Source organism: Sciurus carolinensis, chromosome 3 (assembly GCF_902686445.1).
Source record: "Sciurus carolinensis chromosome 3, mSciCar1.2, whole genome shotgun sequence".
NCBI lineage: Eukaryota > Metazoa > Chordata > Mammalia > Rodentia > Sciuridae > Sciurus > Sciurus carolinensis.
The window spans coordinates 159,637,970-159,657,088 of record NC_062215.1 but is presented as its reverse complement, the minus strand read 5'-3'; the positions used below and the strand labels follow the sequence as shown (position 1 = coordinate 159,657,088).

The following is a 19,119-nucleotide window of genomic DNA, read 5'->3' as shown; positions in this document are numbered from 1 at the left end:
AAAAGAAATAGAAGAGAAATGAGGATATTAAATTGGAAGTTTCAAAGAAGCACCAAGATTCAATACTTTTCTACAGAAGAATAGGATTAGCCAGGTGTGGAGGCACAGGCCTGTAATCTCAGAGGCTTGGGAAGCTGAGGCAATAAGATTACAAGTTTGAGGTTAGCCTGGGAATTTAGCAAGACCCTGTCTCAAAACAAACAATAAAAAGGACTGGGAATGTAGATCAGTGATAGATTACTCATGGTTTTAAAGCCCAGTAGGAAAGAAGGAAGGAAAGAATTACACCATTTGTGAACTTTCAAAGGATCTAACTAAAAACAATTCATAATTCAATGATTCAATATTAAAGACAATTTAAACAGAGTTCACAATAAATTTTTCACCTATCAAAGAAATAATAAGGTAAAGAGGATAAAAAGGAATAGATGTGTGAGACATGCTTTTTTAATTTCAACAAATTGTTTTTAGTTGTTCTAATTATTTATACCTGACAATAGAATGCATTTTGACACATCACAAATAAATGGAGTATAACTTCTCATTCTTCTGGTTGTACATGATGTAGAGTTACACTGGTCCGTGTGATCATATATATACATAGGGTAATAATGTCTGATTCATTCTATCATTCCTACCTCCATACCCTCTCCCCTCCCTTCACTCCAAGAATACAAGTAACAATAAACGTTGGCGAGGATGTGGGGAAAAAGGTACACTTGTACATTGCTGGTGGGACAGCAGATTGGTGCAACCACTCTGGAAAGCAGTATGGAGATTCCTCAGAAAACTTGGAATTGAACCACCATTTGACCCAGTTATCCCACTCCTCAATTTATACCCAAAGGACTTAAAATCAGCATATTAAAATGACGCAGCCACATCAAGATTTATAGCAGTTCCAAGTCACAATAGCTAAACTATGGAATCAACCCAGGTACCCTTCAACAGATGAATGGATAAAGAAAATGTGGTATATATACACAGTGGAATATTACTCAGCCTTAAATAAGAATGAAATTATGGCATTTTCAGATAAATGGATGGAGATGGATAATATTATGCTAAGCAAAATAAGCCAATCCCAAAGAAACAAAGGTTGAATATTTTCTCTGATATGCAGATGCAAATTCACATTAAGTCAGGGTAGCAAAGAATAGAGGTACTTTGGATTAGACAGAGGGAAGTGAAAGGAGGGGAGGGGTATAGGGGTAGAAGGAAAGTAGAATGAATAAGACATTTTTCACATATCAAAGATATAATAAGGTAAAGAGGATAAAAAGGAATGGATGTGTGAGGCATTCTTTTTTTATTTTGACAAATTGCTTTTATTTGTTCTAATTAGTTATACCAGACAATAGAATACATTTTGACACATCATAAATAAATGGATCATAACTTCTCATTCTTCTGGTTGTACCTGATGTAGAGTTACACCAGTCATGTAATCATATATGCACATAGAGTAATAATGTTCTGTAGTTTTCATTGTAGAGGTCTTTCACCTCTTTTGTTACATTGATTCCCAAGTATTTTAATGTTTTTGAGGATATTATATTGTTTTTGCTAAGAGTTGTTTTGTGAATTTTATTGTTTTGCTAAGTTACTTTGTGGCATAAGATATGATATATTTTAGGGAAGGATCTGTGTGGTGCTGAGAAGAAAGTGCATTTGCTTGTTGATGGATGAAATATTCTATTTTTGTTTGTTAAGTCTAAATTATTGATTGTATTATTTAGTTCTATAGTTTGCTTAGTTTTTGTTTGGAGGATCTATCCACTAGTGAGAAAGGTGTGTTAAAGTCATCCAGTATTATTGTGTTGTGGTCTATTTGATTCTTGAAATCAAGAAGGGTTTGTTTGATGTAAATAGATGCTCCATTTTGGGGGGCATAAATATTTACAATCGTTATATCTTGTTGTCTAATTCCTGTCACTAGAATGAAATGTCCTTCTTTGTCCCTTCTGATTAACTTTGGCTTGAAATCCACTTTATTTGACATGAGGATAAAAACCCCTGCTTGCTTATATGACCATGTGAGTGATAAGTTTTTTTTTCCTATCCTTTCACCTTCAGTCTGTGGATGTCTTTGCCTATGAGGTGAATCTAAGAGAAATCCCTCATATGAGTCACATTCCTCCAAACCTTGGGAATGAGAGTCATAGTCCAAAATCCAGTGTAAGCCTCTAATAAAACCCCCATGGATGTTTCTTCTTTTATCTGGAAAGCACAGTATAGATTAGTGCCTAGTTTGCATTAAATGACATCAAGGGAAAAAGTTTACTCAGGAGGAAAACTACTTCCCTTCTAACCATAGATGCAGTCACTGGAATATAATAGCAGGATAAATATTGGCCTGAAGTTGCTTTTAAAAATATCCCAAAGGGTAGTCTGACAGGAACAAAAGACCCAGGTAAGAAAAAAAAAACTATAAGATATACCACTAGTGGGAATAAAGAGAGGTCACCCACCAGGAAGTCCTGCTAAAGGAAAGGAATTCTTTAAAGGAGCTTGTAAGGGAGTATGAAGAGCCTGATAGTGTTCATCAAGACAGTAACTTTCAGTGTTTGTGAGTTCAAAGAACCCTAAGCCATCACAAAGTAGTTTAATGAATAATCTCTATGCATCTTAAGTTCCCTCCCTCTTCCAACTTCAATTATTTAATCTAGAGGAAAATAAAAAGAAATGACAATATACCCCTACCACCACCACCCCTTCTCTCTTGCAAGTTTCTTGCCCAAAGAGGTCCTAGTTAAGGACTTCATACCAAATGTGGAATTTTTATATTATATAAAACTGAACTTATTTAATTACTGATTTGGGACTGTTTTACAACCTATAGTGAACACAGACTAATACTCATGAAGTTCAAAACGAATTTTCACCCAAGGGAGCTTTAAAGTTAAGTGGATTACAAATAATTTTTTTATGATTATACCTTAATGTCCTACTTGTTCAAAACACTGGTCTAATAGTATATTGTATTGCATGTGGTATTTTGTACTTCTCTAGAATACAACAACAATCAGACCAACAATAAATTGCTATTTTCTAACACAATAGGACAATGCCTTCAACATTCTGGTGAAAAATTAATTTAAACTTAAAGCACAATAATCAACCAAATACTCATTCAGGATAAAGTAGAACAAGAACATTTCAGGTATATAAACACTGAGATAATTTTCATGGGCCCTTTTTGAACACTTTTCAAGAAAATACTTCAGAAATATTGAAAAAAACAATCTGTAACAAGAAACCAAGACTCTCACAGGTTTCATGTAATTTTCCTTCTTTTTAATTTTTTGTTTCTTTGACCAGACATTTGTAATATATTTCTGATCACTATGAAAGTTTGAGTCTGATTGAAGAGTATAATTATGTAAGATATAAGCAGATTCTTCAATTGGGCATAAATAATCCATGCTATTTTTTGAAAGACTAAGAAAACTTAGAAGTTATACTATACAGAACAAACAATAAGAGAGGACAAAGTAAGAAATAAGTAACAAGGACAGTTGAATGTAAGCTAGGGAAGCACCACAAGGTGGCTATATTTAAAAGGGCAGTCTCTGTGCCCAGGCACTTTGGATATTCCATTTCCTTCTCTGTGGTTTTAATCACAATAATTAATTCTGCAATAAATTATATTTACTTAAAGATAATGCATTTAAATGTTGTTTTGTGGAATTAACTTTTACTATTAATTTACAGATAAGGCACATAAAATAGAATTATAATGACAATATACATATTAATATAACTCAAATCATTCAAGTGACCTAAATGTCTTTTTATTTCCACAAGGAAGTCAATAAATACCATCTGAAGTGAGTACAACAAAAACTAGAAACTGAACTCAGGTATGTTATAATAATTACTGCAAGAAAATTGAAAGAGAAATATTAATAAAAATGATTACTCAGTGAGGATGAGGAGGTTCACTTTATTCTAAACCTAAGCCCTTTATTAAGGACTCATTTTTTTATCAAGTTGTAGGTATTACATTAAATATTTTAATGCAATATCAAAAAAGAAAATACTATGCATAAACATGTAATGTGCCTTCCATATTATCATAGCTTTCATCAAATAAAAAAAAATCAACCTGGTATTACTAATAAAGTCTTGTAAGCCATAAGCACTTAATGAATGAATCAACACATCATTTCTAAGCATGATGTACTACCTGAAAGAATACTTAACACCAAGAGAAGATGAAACATTCCCGATAACAATCACATACATCATCAAAAATTCTTAACTCTTATGTGCATCTACCTCTAATATCACAATCCACAAATTAATAGTGATGACAGATGAAGAGTAAAACCCAAATGAGCATCATCCAAAATGATTATTTTGTCAAAACTTAATATAACCTGCAATTGTTTATTCTTTATTTTATTCAAATATTTTAAACAATACTTGATTCTAGTGCATACCTTAAAGGGAAAAGTTATTGGTATTACCTAAGTAAATGCTATAGTTTGAATTTATAAAACTCTCTTCTTGAATTACTACTACTAACATTAAAATTGTAAATATTTTCATTTTACACTAAAATCCAGATGTAGAACTCTCTGGTAACAACCATCTTTATGAGAAAATTATTACCTCAGGTAGAATTTTCACAACAAAAAACTAAACCCCTTACATGTTTTATGTAATTTTCTTTCTTTTTGAATTTTATTTAATTGACCACATAATTTTAACATCACTATGGAAGATTTAAACTACTAGTCTAATTACAAAGCAAAGACACTCAAGATGAAAGAAAATTCTTAAATAGGGCATGATTTTGTTGCATGTTATTCTAAAGGAAAACTAAGAAAAGTTAGAAGTTGCACTATAAAAAAGAGAAATTACAAAAGATGTTCTAGGAGTTAGCTCTTTGTTATAGAGTTAATTTTAAGCAGAAAATTGAGTATGGCACAGAGATTCTTTGAGTTGTCTTTGACACTAATAAAACATGTGTCCCCAAATTAACTAGTAACTAGAAATAATTGTGGACTTCAATTTTTCCTCTATAAACTCAGAGGCTTATAATATATAACCTCTAAGTTTCTTTTCTAGCTAAAAAATAATACTATATGAGTGCATGGATCTAAATATGTGAGAGTTAAATATAAGTTAATATGTAAACATAAATAAATATCATACCTTTGCATCGTCTTTCATCTTTGTTTTACCTTTGTTTTGTTCCCTGGCTTTATGAAGACCTTTCTGAGTAGGACCTTCTGGCATATTTTCCTTTTCACAACTGTGACCAACTACAAGATAATAAAATTTATTCTTAATTTTTGTAATGTTTATTTTTTAAGAAATATGATCATGTCTAAGGTCTTATTGATACATATATTTTTAAAGTATTAAACCAATGACAGTCAAACCAACCAAAATACTTTAAGCAGGGTCTCAAAATTTAGTTCCTAAAATTGCAGAGTGGCATTACTCTAAGGTTAATGATATGAAATAGTGAGCCACAGAAGCCAATTTCCAATCATATTATACCCAAATTCCTATTATCATGCGGTTTGGTTATTTATAAATAAAGTGAGAAAAGACCAAAGCAAAGAATAATAAAATTTCCCAAGAAGAACTGTATAACAAATAAGAGATTCTTTAAAAGAGAATATCATATTAATAAAATTTTATTATGTATGCTTCTTGATGTTGAGAGGAACAGACAAGAAAAAAACACAAGGTAATATTCAAACATAGTTGTAACACTGGTTACCTTATCTTTCACATCTTACCCTATTCATATTTAAGTACACATAATTTATACCTGTATTTCTAAATGAAAGTTGATTTCAAATAACTAATGTTATATTCATCAGCACACAAATAAAAGAAATAACTCAATGTTGTACATCATAACACTAGCTGGTCACATTGGTGCATGCCTCTAATCCCAGCAATTTGGGAGGCTGAGGCAGGAGGATCATAAGTTCAAAGTCAGCCTCAACAACTTAGGCCCTAAGCAACTTAGTGAGACCGGTTCAAAATAAAAAATAAAAATGGGCTGGGTATGTTGCTCAGTGGTTAAGCATCCTTGGGTTCAATATCCTTGGTGCCAAAAAAATCACAACACTAAAGTTGTAATAGAGAAAAGATGATGAGCACGAAAAAGCATGGATAATTTCAATGTCACTGCTCTTTTAATAAATTCTGAGGTTTAAAAGCAAGGGAGCGCATAGCTGGCATTTACTTTCTTCATGGATATAACTTTTCTTATTAGTACCAGTTGTGGAGAGAGGAGTAGATCATCAAAATAACCCACTCAATAACAGAAATACAGTGTTCCAAAACCCAGCGTTACATGACAGAATTAGAAAGTCTTGGGTATCCAGACTGTCTGTCTTCTTGCAATGGTGCTACAAATTAGTTCCACAGTATCTTGGAAGCCAGTGTCAGGGAAAGGCAGTAATTACAGCTTGCTGAGATAGAGAAAAATTTTCATTTCTAATTTCCTTTTATTATAATTTGAAGATATCTTTGCCTCTTCAAAGACCAATGGTGTCAACTTGGTAATAATTAAAAATATAATAATTAGCATTCATGCTTCATTGATCTTTACTATGTAACAGTCACTGTTCTAAACATTATGTCGTGCATTTGTGTCAATAACCCTCTGCATGTCACTATCTTTTGTTCCCTTTATACATGTGAAGGAAAATTCACATAGTAATAAACATAGAGAAGAAAGGAGAAAGTATAGGAAGAGAAACTCAGGACTCAGATAATTGCATGAATATGAGCAAATGTCATGAGTATGCAAGACATTACTAAGAACCACTTCAAAAAAGAAAATTAAAAAGCAAAAAACAAATATGACAAGGATAACACATAAAAGTGTAAAATCCAAAAGGGCTTAATTTATGAATGTATATTGTTATTCCACAAGCAAAATAAAACTACAAAAATTAATAATAAAATTTTATGAAAATATTTAACACTTCAAATAAAAACTTGAGAACAAATATTGCACAATGTACACTTGGCCAGCAGAGAGATAACATTCTCTATTATTTCCCACTGTAGTAATAATAAACATGATCTCTACTTCCCATCAAATAAATATTATTTTATTTATACAAAGATTTATACAACAAATGAGAGGCTCAGACATTAAAGCCTGTGCCATATTCATGTTTAAGCGCATGTAACTCTAAATGCCACACAGTATTTCTTAATGTTTAGTGATATCCAAGCAAAGTTCATGCCTTCATCCAGCACCTTTGTGCCTATCATTCTACAGTTCTTAATGACAAGCCCTAAAGTACTGACTGGGGCCATGCAATTTTTATGTATGTATAATTAATATTTTTATGAAAATATAATCAATATTTTAAGAAATATACAATTCCCAAGAGATAAAAAAATGCCAAATAAATAAGTACAAAAATTTTATTTATTATATTCCAGTACTAAACTTCACCCAATCAATCATTCCTTCATTTATAGTACACATTGAAATAATGTACACTGAACCTGCTTAGGTGCCTGGATAAATATCAGAAAGATGTGACAACCTTCACTTAACAAATATTTATTAAGTACCAACCTTTGTCAATCCCTAACTCCTTTACAGATCAAGCACAAATATAAAGAGAATTATTTAACTATCAAAATCTTTTGAAGAAATAATTCATAATTTAACCCAGAGGAATAAATAGAAAATATCTGAGAGATTAGGACACATATAAGGTAAAATGTGGAAAACAAGCACATATATAATTGGAATTCAGAAAAAGTCAAGAGTTAAAGGGGGAGATATTTGAAAAGATAGGATCTCTAAATTAGACCACATAGTCCACATGCAATTCTGAGAGCAACAAAACATTAAAGTTAAAGAGCAACAGTTAATTGAACTATGTGAAGTAAGGAGTTCTTTGCTTTGCTATATACAAAGTATAATAAGGAGTACTATGTTCTCTTAATTTAGGAGTCCTATATTATGGAGTATTTACTACAAATTTCCAATTTCTAGCTATTCATTCTGAAATCATAATTTTATGTGAAAAATATGGTATATTAAGATACCATTATATGTGTAATATTCTGGTTTGGAAATAAGCATTATTACATTCAAATGCCAACCTATTGCAAACTAAAGTAATATAACTAACACAAGCACAACAGTCAAAACCATCATATTTCATAAACTTTTTAAAAAATGCATAACTTGCAAAACTTCAGTTTTATGTCATATCATGTAATAATAAAGTGTTTTCTGGGTAGTTTCTTAGAACGATTTGATATGCATTCCCTAACAATAAAAGTAAACATGATCCACAATTGTCAGTTTAAATATCTAATCAATCATTTATTACTTTATAATTTCTCCTAGGAATTTTTCTATTATTGTACTCACCATACAAGAGACAAATGCAGAACTAAAAACCCTTTTCATGTAAGAACATTAGGTACTAAAGTAATACTATTCTGTGTGGTAATAATTATGTGTGGTTTTTACAAAAATATATCATTGTCTAGTATTTCTATAATGAACATGACATTTTGATGGACCAAAAAAAGTACGTTTAAAATTCTTTGATAACTCTGCTCCAGATCAATCCAATTTTTGTCTTATTTCCAACATTTCAATTAAAACAATAATTTTCTTGTTGCTAAAGTTCAGAGAAAAAGACAATTACTGTCTTCTAACTTCAGAATAGACACATTTGATTTGAAGAATATCTACTGCCATACAAAGTTATGCTCCAAATAAATAAATAGATGGATAAATGAATAAATGAATGGGGAAAGTAATAAAGATGGGGGGGAGACAAGGAGGAGAAGGAAGAGGAGGAGGAGGAAGAAATAACTAAACTAAAATGAGCAAGTAAAAAGAGAAGAAACAAAATATGAAAATCTTGATAAATAAGTTCATAATGTATTTAATAATTGTAGGGCTGGAGGTATACTTCAGTGGTAGAAAGCATCCCTAGCATGAGGTACTGTTTTCAATCTCTATTATCTCAAATAAAAAACATGGAAGATGGAAAGATTTATGAAGAACAACCATTAATCCAACATTTTTTAAAATTACATCCCCTTGTTAAGTAACATTCCAAGTTCAGGTAACTGGAGCACCAAGAGTCTGAGATCACCCAGTCAAATGCTGAGACCAAAAGTTTAGGAAAAGGTACTGTAACTATAATATCTAAAACTAGAGAGCATGTTTATAAAGAGCATAAAATTATTCAGTACAGATTTTAAGGAATTTATTTTGTTCAGATAATTGGATATGCAACTAAAAACCTATTTCTTCATGTTGGGTCATTCCTTCTAACTAAAACTCTGTTCAAAATATCACAGATCAAAACATAACTACAAACTCGATTGTCAACGTAATTTGTAAATTATCAGTCTAGAAAAACATGCAATGTGTTCTTTTATGAATTAAATTAAATACCAGGAGCCAATATCATATAGGATCTATCTGAAAACCACCAGTATATTTTAATGGAAATGTCAAGAATAAACATAAAATTATAAACTATTAGAAAAGAATAAATAAATCATTAGGGATCAGTGATTATAACCATCAACCCAATATGCAAAGTTCTTTGATCTTAAAGCCTTATTATGTATATTCTCTTTTACAATTTTAGTGATTTTAGGAACTGAGTTTCCATAGATTTTTTTGTTCTAGAAGGCAGTTCTGTTTTTGTTTGATTGCTGTGAAATTCTGGGCTTAACTTTGTCCTTTATTTGGGTAGATTTATGTAAAGTCCTAAGGTACCTAGGTCTTCTTATTTGGCAAAACGCAAACTCCAAACTCTGTCTCTCCTAAGAATCCTGTGTAAGCTTTGTTTCTGCTTTTATAGGGTGGCTATGGGATGCTGAATATTAATGTGTTGTAACAACGTGTGCAAAAGTTCTCCCCAAGCAAGGTTCGTTAGACTTGAAAGGTCTATCATCACTGCCTGGCCTACAGAATTTCTAGTCTCTTCTTAGTCCTATAGACTTTTATTCCTCTATTAAGTCTCAAGTATTCTTGTTATGTACATGTAGCCCAACTATAAGCTATACTTACAGTTACGAGGCTACTCTCTTCTAGCTCCTTCTTCTCCAGTGCCCTTTCCTACAGATTCTAGTTGCTTCAAAGTTATGAACTGTTATCTGCCTTTTCAGATCATCAGGACTGTCATTTTCTTTTTGACATCCATTTCCAAGAAGCTTGGTTTAGAAATTACCTCAAGCATGAAGTCATGGTTGATGGTAGACCTTGTAAATTTTCCTTTTGTCATTCTGCTCTTCTGCAACTTGTGATGTCTGTTTTTCAAATGCTAACAGTTGTCTCATCTACATAGCTTAATTTTAGATTTATTTATGAAGACAAAGCAACTCTGGTACCAGATACTCCATCATAATCACACCAGAAGTCCTTCCATGATGGTTGACTGACATAGATCTCTAAAATAAATCTGTACATATGTCCATATTTCCTTAACTCTTTAATTAAAATTTTGCTTGTGAAATAATTATCTCCCCACTTACTCACTTTTAAATATCTCTAGAATGTTGATCTCTGATAAGATTGAGAAATTATCCAACCAAGTATTAAGCTACAGATGATAAACATTTTACTTTTACCTTTAATTTCAGGAATATGAAAATTATTTCCCATATTTATGTTCTTCAGTGTTGCTTGAAGTCCAGAAATCTAAAAAGAAAAAAAAAAGTCAAATATGTAGGGTTACATGCTCAGTGGCTTTTAAATGGTTAAGTAAAATAAAATGCTTAAAAAAGATTGTAAAATATCAAAAATATTACTCTCTCTTGAATTAATGCCTATAAAATTAAATATCAAGCATGAACTTTAACAAAAAGAAAATAATTTTTAGTTAATATTGAATTCCACAGGCAATTTCTAATTATTATATAAGAATCTGAAACATTTATTTTACAACATTGTTTCCTGAATCAAGAATATTCATTACACACTTTGATAATAATTCAGCTCCCTACTTTGACAGAGATTTGTCCTCTGTTTATATTTCTTCATGATAACTTATCTTTATATCTATAAACTGTGAGGTTAAGTATTATTTGAAAAGTAAAATATGAAGAGTCTGTTTTTACACCTAAACCTCTTAGTTCATTTCCACCCACAGATACTCCCTGTTTTATTAAACATGTCTTATAATTAAGAACATTTGTTAGCTGGGTGGCATACCATTTGCCTGAACAATAGACTTAAATTTAAAATTCAGTCTTAAAAAGCTATCTCATCCCTCATCATATATGATTATGCAAACACAAAATACCATCTGTTTAATTATACACAGATACACATTTTTCTGCTATCACTGAAAAGCAATATTTCTTTATTAATAAAAAATAGCAGATAAATTATAACCAGTAGATTAGTGCTAATGAAATGCCTGCAATTAAAAAAAAGGTTAACATATTAATATCTATTCTGAGAGCTGGGATGGATTATATATTTTAAAAATAAAATTCTTATTTAAATAGCATAGGACTTTCAGAATAGTAGCTAATATAGCACTGAAGGTTCCTGTATGCCCACAGCCTATTTCCTCTGTTAATATGCATTAAGATGGTACATTTATCACAAGTAATGAACCAATAATATTAACATATTATTGTGTACTGGAGTCCATTTTTGCTTGGATTTTGTTTATTTTTCTATAATAACCTTTTTATGTCCTAGGGTCCCATCCATAATACTACCTTACATTTACTCATTACATCTTCTTAGCCTCCTCTGCACCAGGGTTGGTTGTTCTTTAGACCTTCCCTGATTTTAATGTCCTTGAACATGTACGAGCACAAGTTAGGTAGTATACTACCCAATGGCCTCAAATTTGGGGCAGTCTGATGTTTACCCCATGGTTAAGCTATAGTTATGGGAGCTGGCAAAGAAGACAACAGGGCTAAAATGCCATTATAAGTACAACATATCACAGGTATACACCACCACCATGACTCAAAACTTATGTTAACCTTGATCACAGAGCTAAGGTAGTTCACCAGGTTTCATTACTCTAAAGTTACTTTTCCTCTTATATCCATGGTACTTTTGAAAGCAAGTCACGAAGTGCACTCAATATTTGTAGCTGAATTGCCCAGTTCCACCTCTTTGAGGGAAGGATTATCTACATACATTATGTGGTACTCTTTTTAATGGGAGATTTGTCTGTTCTTCTCCCATTTATTTACTCAATAATTTATTTATACCATTATAGAATTGGAGATAATTTTATGCTTTGAGTAATAATCCAAAGCTACATTATTTATCTTGTGGCTTAAATTGTGACAAGTTTCAATACTGGGAACACCTTAAGGTTCCTAAAAAAGAAGACTCTCACTCCATTTTCTTCCCCTCATGTCCCACATCAGGGCAAGCTGTTAAGAACACCTGGGTGTTATTTCCTTGGCACTGGCAGGAGATTCAAACTATGCAAACCCTTCCATCCACATGAGAATACTCACCCTGCCCTAAACCCCAACCATAATAAAAACCATAAATGAAGCTCCTTTACCTGCTCTCACTCATACATTTCAGAAATGCTTAGAGGCATGTGCTGCTCTCTGAGACACTTCAATTATGAAAGTAATAAAACTTTTCACTTCCTTGCTATGTGGATGGCATTATTAGTCTTAACATCCAAATCAAATTTGAATGGAGATCTACCTAGTTCTATTTACCACAGTTCCTTTGTCTTCTGACATATTCCATTGTTTTCTTAAGGTTTTTTCTTTCCTTTTTCTTTTCATTTTCCAAATATTTTTAATAAATTCATTCTGTGACCTAATGACACACTATAGATTTCAGTTAAAAGACCAATCTATGGCTGTACACCCAGGATTTACCTAATAAGTATGCTCCTACAGAAAAAAAATTTGGTTGGTAATAAATTGTTCTTTGTATGAGAGGTATCTAGACAGGTTCAGTTCATTAAGTGGTATCCTTGGCTTGTTCTTCCAGGACACACAGGGAGAAATGGACAAAAATTATATTCTCTGCCCTAATCTGGAGAATGAACTAATTGATCCTAGGATCAGAATGGTGTAAAGAGAGATCTGACAGTCATTTTCGCCAATTAGCAACTTGAGTTTCGTAAATTACAAGTCTTCCACTTTTTTCTATACATATCAGACGCTTACACAGCCTTTCCTTAACTAGCATACAGACATTAATGAATCTCCCACTAGTGCCAAGGAGATAGCCCTTAGGCACCATCAATCATTTGTACTCATTTTGGATTTTGAACAACATGTAGTGATATGAGGAATCACAAACAGTTCAGAACTTAACCTGAGAAGGTTGACTGCTATGGCCAATTTCCATTCACATCTATAAGACAATTCTAAAAGAGTACTGAATGTCCAGGGTCAGTAATATTCATACTGAAGTTTACAGTGGCAGCAATAGGATCTCCTATTTAAATCTGACTTTCTCAAATTGTAGCGAATCTACTATCCTGAACAGCAGATGTGGTTGAGAGGAATGCTATTTCTAAATCTAAACTGTTCCATTTTAGATATCAAGAAATAAGCTCTTTAGAATTTTTCCATTAGTAAGTATTTTCCAAATTAGGATTTATTTTTTTTTTTTTTTAGGATGAAGTAGAAGCCATTAAAAATTATCCTGTGAAAACAGGTGTAAGTGAGGACTGGCTGAAATAAATGAGGATGTAGGGTTGCCTGCAATATAGAAGACAGAAAAGTCATCCCCTCCAATAGAACCAAGAAGTATAAAGGGGGAGTCTATGCCTGAACAAGAGGTCAGACATGAGAATGCTGATTTCCCTCTCAAGTTAAAAATACAAGTGGGACTACTAAGAACAAAGTACAAATAAAACCACATAGGTTAGGGGTACTCCAAATAGAGAGTACACTTGCTCCTTGTTTCTCAGGGAATGGCGTAGAGATAATGACAGTTACGTAAAAAGTCCTTCATATTTTGCACCGTGCTAGAAAAATAGTGCTCTCTAGGGAGAGTGTGAAAATTGACTGAAAATGATACGCAGATGTAGACAGACCTTAACTGCTTTCCAGATTGCTTATATCTGCATTATAGGAAAATCAGAAGGCTTTGCATCTTCTGTGAGGTAAACAGAAATGTTAACATTTGAAACACTGGGCCAGAAGAAAAGGACTAGAGTCAGGACAATGAGATTACAGATGTTAAGAAGTTCACAGATGTTGTCACAGAGACCATGTATTTAACAAGGTGTATAGGGTTTACACTCAACCCACTGACAACCATGCACCTCAACACCAGGAATATGATCAAATAAGTCCCACTACATTGGAAAGTAAAGATAAAGAATTGCATGCATAGTCCATGCCATAAGGATTCACAGGTGCGCTTTATAACAGGGAGAATGAGAAGAGGATGCCATCTGAAGGAAGAAAATTAGCACTGATAGTTATCTCTAAGCCACCCAACCATTTACATACCTGGTGTTAAACCCAAAGAAGCTGTTTTAACCCAGAAAGATCTAGACAGTCTTCAGCAGGCAGGTTATCTATTCCTTTGCCTTCAGCAGGAGTAGAGAGTTCAAGGACAAAATAAAAACAGTTGCAGCTAACAAAATTACAGTTCTTTGTACATCTAAACAGCAGTATATAAAATTCAACCTTGACTCACAGGGTGAGTTTAACTTTTTAAACATGTTTTCACTTTAGGCATATATCAATCATAAGGCAAATAATTTATCCCTGGTTAATATGTGAGAAAAAAAAACTATATGTAAATGACCTGAAGGTTCTCACTTTACCACACAATGGAGATTCAAACTCATTACTCCTAATCCTTAACTCTTTTTACTAAACTAGTGAGGAATGATCTGAAACCCAGAAATTGTTATATGCTCTCAATATGGTGTTCAATCTAACTTCAGGAATCACGCTCATTTTAGAGACAGGGAAATCAAGTACATTTCCACAGAAGAAATAACCCTAAGCCCAGAGCAAATAAATGGCAGATTCAATGCTGGACAGGATGCAGAAGTAGAAATAAACAACCTGATGGTGGTGTAGGTACTTGCCACAGGTTAGATGAAAAGGAGCAAGGAGATTAAACTCTGAGGGTTTGAATTTAATGCCATAAAATTTAAATAATTATAAAACTCACTTAAATCAATGTTACTTATCATGCAATCTAAACATTCAAAGACAAAATTAAAGCAGAAAGGCACTGAAACAAATGATGTTTTACATTTTAGTAACTAAAGATTCCTTTTAATAGGCAAAATAAACTTAATTAAAACATCTCTTTATAATAAAATTATTAGAGGAATTGTATTACTATCATACAAGCTTTTAAAACTTCTGAGTCTGGGTGAAAACAAAAATTCCAGATAATAAAAACAATGTTAAGCACAGTTGCAGTTTTACATTCTGTAGACAACTTTACATACATATATATATAAATAGAAATATGTGGTTTATAAATTTTTTTTTCTTTTGCTATGCCAAATGTTTCTCACCACTTCCCTAGGCCTAAGTCTGCGTAAAAACTCTGCAGGAAGAATAAAGGATATCATTCATCAGGCAAAAATGACAACAAATTAAATCAGGAATTAGGAGTGTCAAATATTCATTTGGGGGGAAATTTCAGGGATTTTTTTAATTTGTTTTCATTTTTGTTTCACAACAACTTTGATGGGTCTTTGTGACTGTATGTTATATATAAGAAATCTAAGCCCTAAGTGTTCAGGTCACTTGCCTGAGATCAATGTTTATAGTTGTCAAAGGTGGCATTTAAACTCATTGGTCTAGCCACAATGGCTAAGAACTTTCTTCTAACTTTACGTAACAATCTACTATAGACCTGTTATAATTAAGCAATATTTAATTTAGTAATAATCATTATAGGTTTTAAAATGGATAGAATACTTTTTAATATTTCCAAATTAATTTTTACATAAAAATTTGTGGAGAAATTTTTAAATTTATCTCAGAAACAAAACCAGTATTTCTACTTGTGTTAAAAAAAATGATTAAAATAATGATTAAAACCGTTTTCAAAGTAGCTTCAATTGTCTGTTTACCTGCCCAATAGCTCTGTCTCTTTCCAAGGAGGTCAGCATTTTCTCCTTAAGTAAAGCATGGTGCTTCTCATGTAACACCCTTATAGTTGGTTCATAGGATGCATAATGTAATTTCAACCTATAAAAAATAAAAGGCCAGTTCATCTTAAAGGGTAAAAAGTTAAATCAATGATTCCCATCTAACATCTGAACCTGTTTTTCTTTTATTTTTTGAAGGAGGAATAAAAATGACTAACCAAATAAAGGTCAACACAGTAGAGCCAAGAAGCACAGAAAATATTATTTAGCATGCCATTTCAATGCAACCTAGGAGTGAGGAGTAAGGTATGCTGGGCGGATCGCATTTGCCTTGACTAGTTTTCTATTTCCTCTTAGCACCTTTTGCTGTATTCAAGTATATACTCAGCAGATTGCTGCAATTCTTTGGAATTTAAGAAACTGCAGTTCTTTTAATCAATTCAGAAACAATTTTCACAAAACTAAGGCCACAAAAATGGATGAATAAACAGAAAGTGTCATTCACACCAAAATAAAGAATAGTCTTGAAAGGAAAATGATATTAAGTATAAAAGTATTTTGATATTTCATGTAATATCACTGACCTCCTGATAAAGAAAACATTAAAATCTGTTTTACTTGAAAACAACTTCAAAATATTTTTATTTGTAATTGAAGTATAATTTACATGAAGTAAAATGTACAGATCTTAAGTGTTACAGTCCAAAGAGTTTTGAGATCTACTCATGTAGGCCATGTTTCTAATATCCCAGAAAATTCTGGACTTTATATATTTGGTATCATAGAATATGTTCTCCTTGGAAATGCTTCTTTCACTCAGCATAATGTCTTTTAGATTATTTCTTGTTTTCTTATATATCAGTACCTATACTTCATTCCTTTTTATTGTGAGAAGTACTCCCTTGTATTATATTCCATAATGTGTTTCTCCAATATTCTGATACTGAAAATCTGAGGTTAGGCTATTATAAATAATGCTGCTATGAACATTTTTATATAAGACATGCCAGATGCTTTTGATCACAGATCTTCATTTCTTTTAGATAAATACCTAAAATTAAATAATTATTAAGACAAATAACTAGGAGTTGAATTGCTGTGCTGTAATTGTATTTCCAACAGGAATATGTGACAGTCAGTCCTGGCTACTCTTTGCCAACAATTTGGTAATAATCAGTCTATCTGGGGTTTATCAATTTTACTATACTTTCAAATAACCAATATTTTACTTTGTTGGTTTTTTTCTTAGTTTTTCCATTTGTTACTTTATTAATTTTAGCCATTATTTTTTACTTCATTTCTTTTTTTCTACGTAATTTTCTTTTTTGTAAAAGCTTTAAGACATAAAAAGATTATATAATTAATTATAAATCTTTCTTTTTATGCTTCAAGAATGAATTAGTTTACTATGATTGCAGGATACAAGATAAATATACAATAAAATTGCATTTAAGTTAGGCACAAACAATTAGATGTTGAAATAAAATAAAATAAAATAGCATACAAAATAGCAAATAATGTAGCTGATAAACCTTTTTAATACAAGCATTTAAAGGTATCAGTTTTAAGCTATTTAGCTGTATCCACAAATTTTGAACTATTGCATTTTTGATCATTCAGTTCACAACATTTTCCAATTTCCTTATTTGACTCATTGGTTATTTGAAGTTCAAATTATTTTCGAATTTCCTTCCTGGATTCATGGATTTCTTGGCGTTTATTAATTTATTTCCAGATATTTGGGAAACTTCCAGATATCATTTTGTTGTTAGTTTCTAATTTAATTTGTTTTTTGTCAGAAAATATTCTTTGCATGATTCAATCCTTTGAAATTTAAAGAAATTTCATTTATAGCTCAATATATGATATGTTTTGGTAAGCAGTCCATGTACACCTGAAAAGTTCAAAACAGAATTCAAGAAATGTTAATTATGTTAAATTGATTGATGGTTCTAGTCTATAAACTTAGAGAATTTGTCTACATTTTCTAATAATTATTGAGTATTAAGATCTCCAATTATAAATGTAGAAATATTTATTTCTTACAATTGTATCAGATTTTGCTCCATGTATTTTGAAGCTCTTATATTAGAGTCATGAATATTTAATATGTCTTCCCAATGAATGGACCCACTTAATATAAAATATCCCCATTTCTTCCCTAGTTCTCAGGATTCCCTGAGTATGTTGGCTCTCTAGACCCTTTTCCTTCATGGAGGTGTCCCCACCCCTCACTCCACTTTCCTGGAACAACTGAATGCTTCAGTTGCAGTGCAAGATGATACAGAGGCCTCTTCCCCACAGTTAACAGATGCACCCCTGGAAGTACCCCTACCTTCCCTCCTGAATGCCAAGCTAATGGTGTGATAAAGGAAGATAGAGACTACACATCTAAAATGCTACAAGAATTAGTCAGCATATACTGATAGGAACCAGAATATTTAGATTGGGTTTTGGAGGTACTTGATAAAAACAGAATATAAGATTGGACAAACAATAATTCATTTACCTTGAAGCATTTCCTTTAGAAAACTGACAACACCACAGCAAGAACTTCAGTGGATGAGATTAATTAACTGCTAGAAAAGACCTCAGGAACTTCAAGAAGTGGTTGCCAAAACTCATCAAAGTAAAATGCCTGAATGGACTCGGTTAATACTCCAGAAATTTTCAGTTGTTAAAACTGCCTTGGTTCTTCTGCAAACTTGTCTATGGCTACTTACTTGAGTGATTATACCCATAGGAGATATTTTAAGAAGTTTCTGTTGAAATCCAGAAACCCGAAATGAACATTATAATCCCTCTATTTGAATGGGAGTCTACAGAGACCAGAGAAAAAGTGGAATCCTGGTTAAAGGCTGACTCACAGTTACCTTATTTAATCCAAATGCCCAACCAGTGGTCAATTTTAATGTTCCTGAGTGAATAATTTGAACTAATATTCTTGACAATTGGATTAAGCTAGCAGTAGAACTGGAAAGGCCAACTCCTCTTCTAGGATTCCAAATATAAACATGGTAGACAACTTGATAATGTCCCCTAGGTTATTTTTTCAATGTCT

At 32.1% G+C, this 19,119-nt stretch overlaps 1 protein-coding gene across 1 annotated transcript in view; it reads right to left on the bottom strand.

Annotated features, from left to right (window-relative positions):
* Positions 1 to 19,119, bottom strand: part of Spag16 (sperm associated antigen 16) — a 1,066,789-nt gene that overhangs the window by 992,150 nt on the left and 55,520 nt on the right. Inside the window, exons 7-9 of the mRNA XM_047546617.1 lie at positions 16,041 to 16,158; positions 10,609 to 10,678; positions 5,164 to 5,273 (exon numbers count right to left, since the gene is read on the bottom strand). Of these exons, the coding sequence (XP_047402573.1) occupies positions 5,164 to 5,273; positions 10,609 to 10,678; positions 16,041 to 16,158 (298 nt within the window). The remainder of the gene's footprint in view (positions 1 to 5,163; positions 5,274 to 10,608; positions 10,679 to 16,040; positions 16,159 to 19,119) is intronic.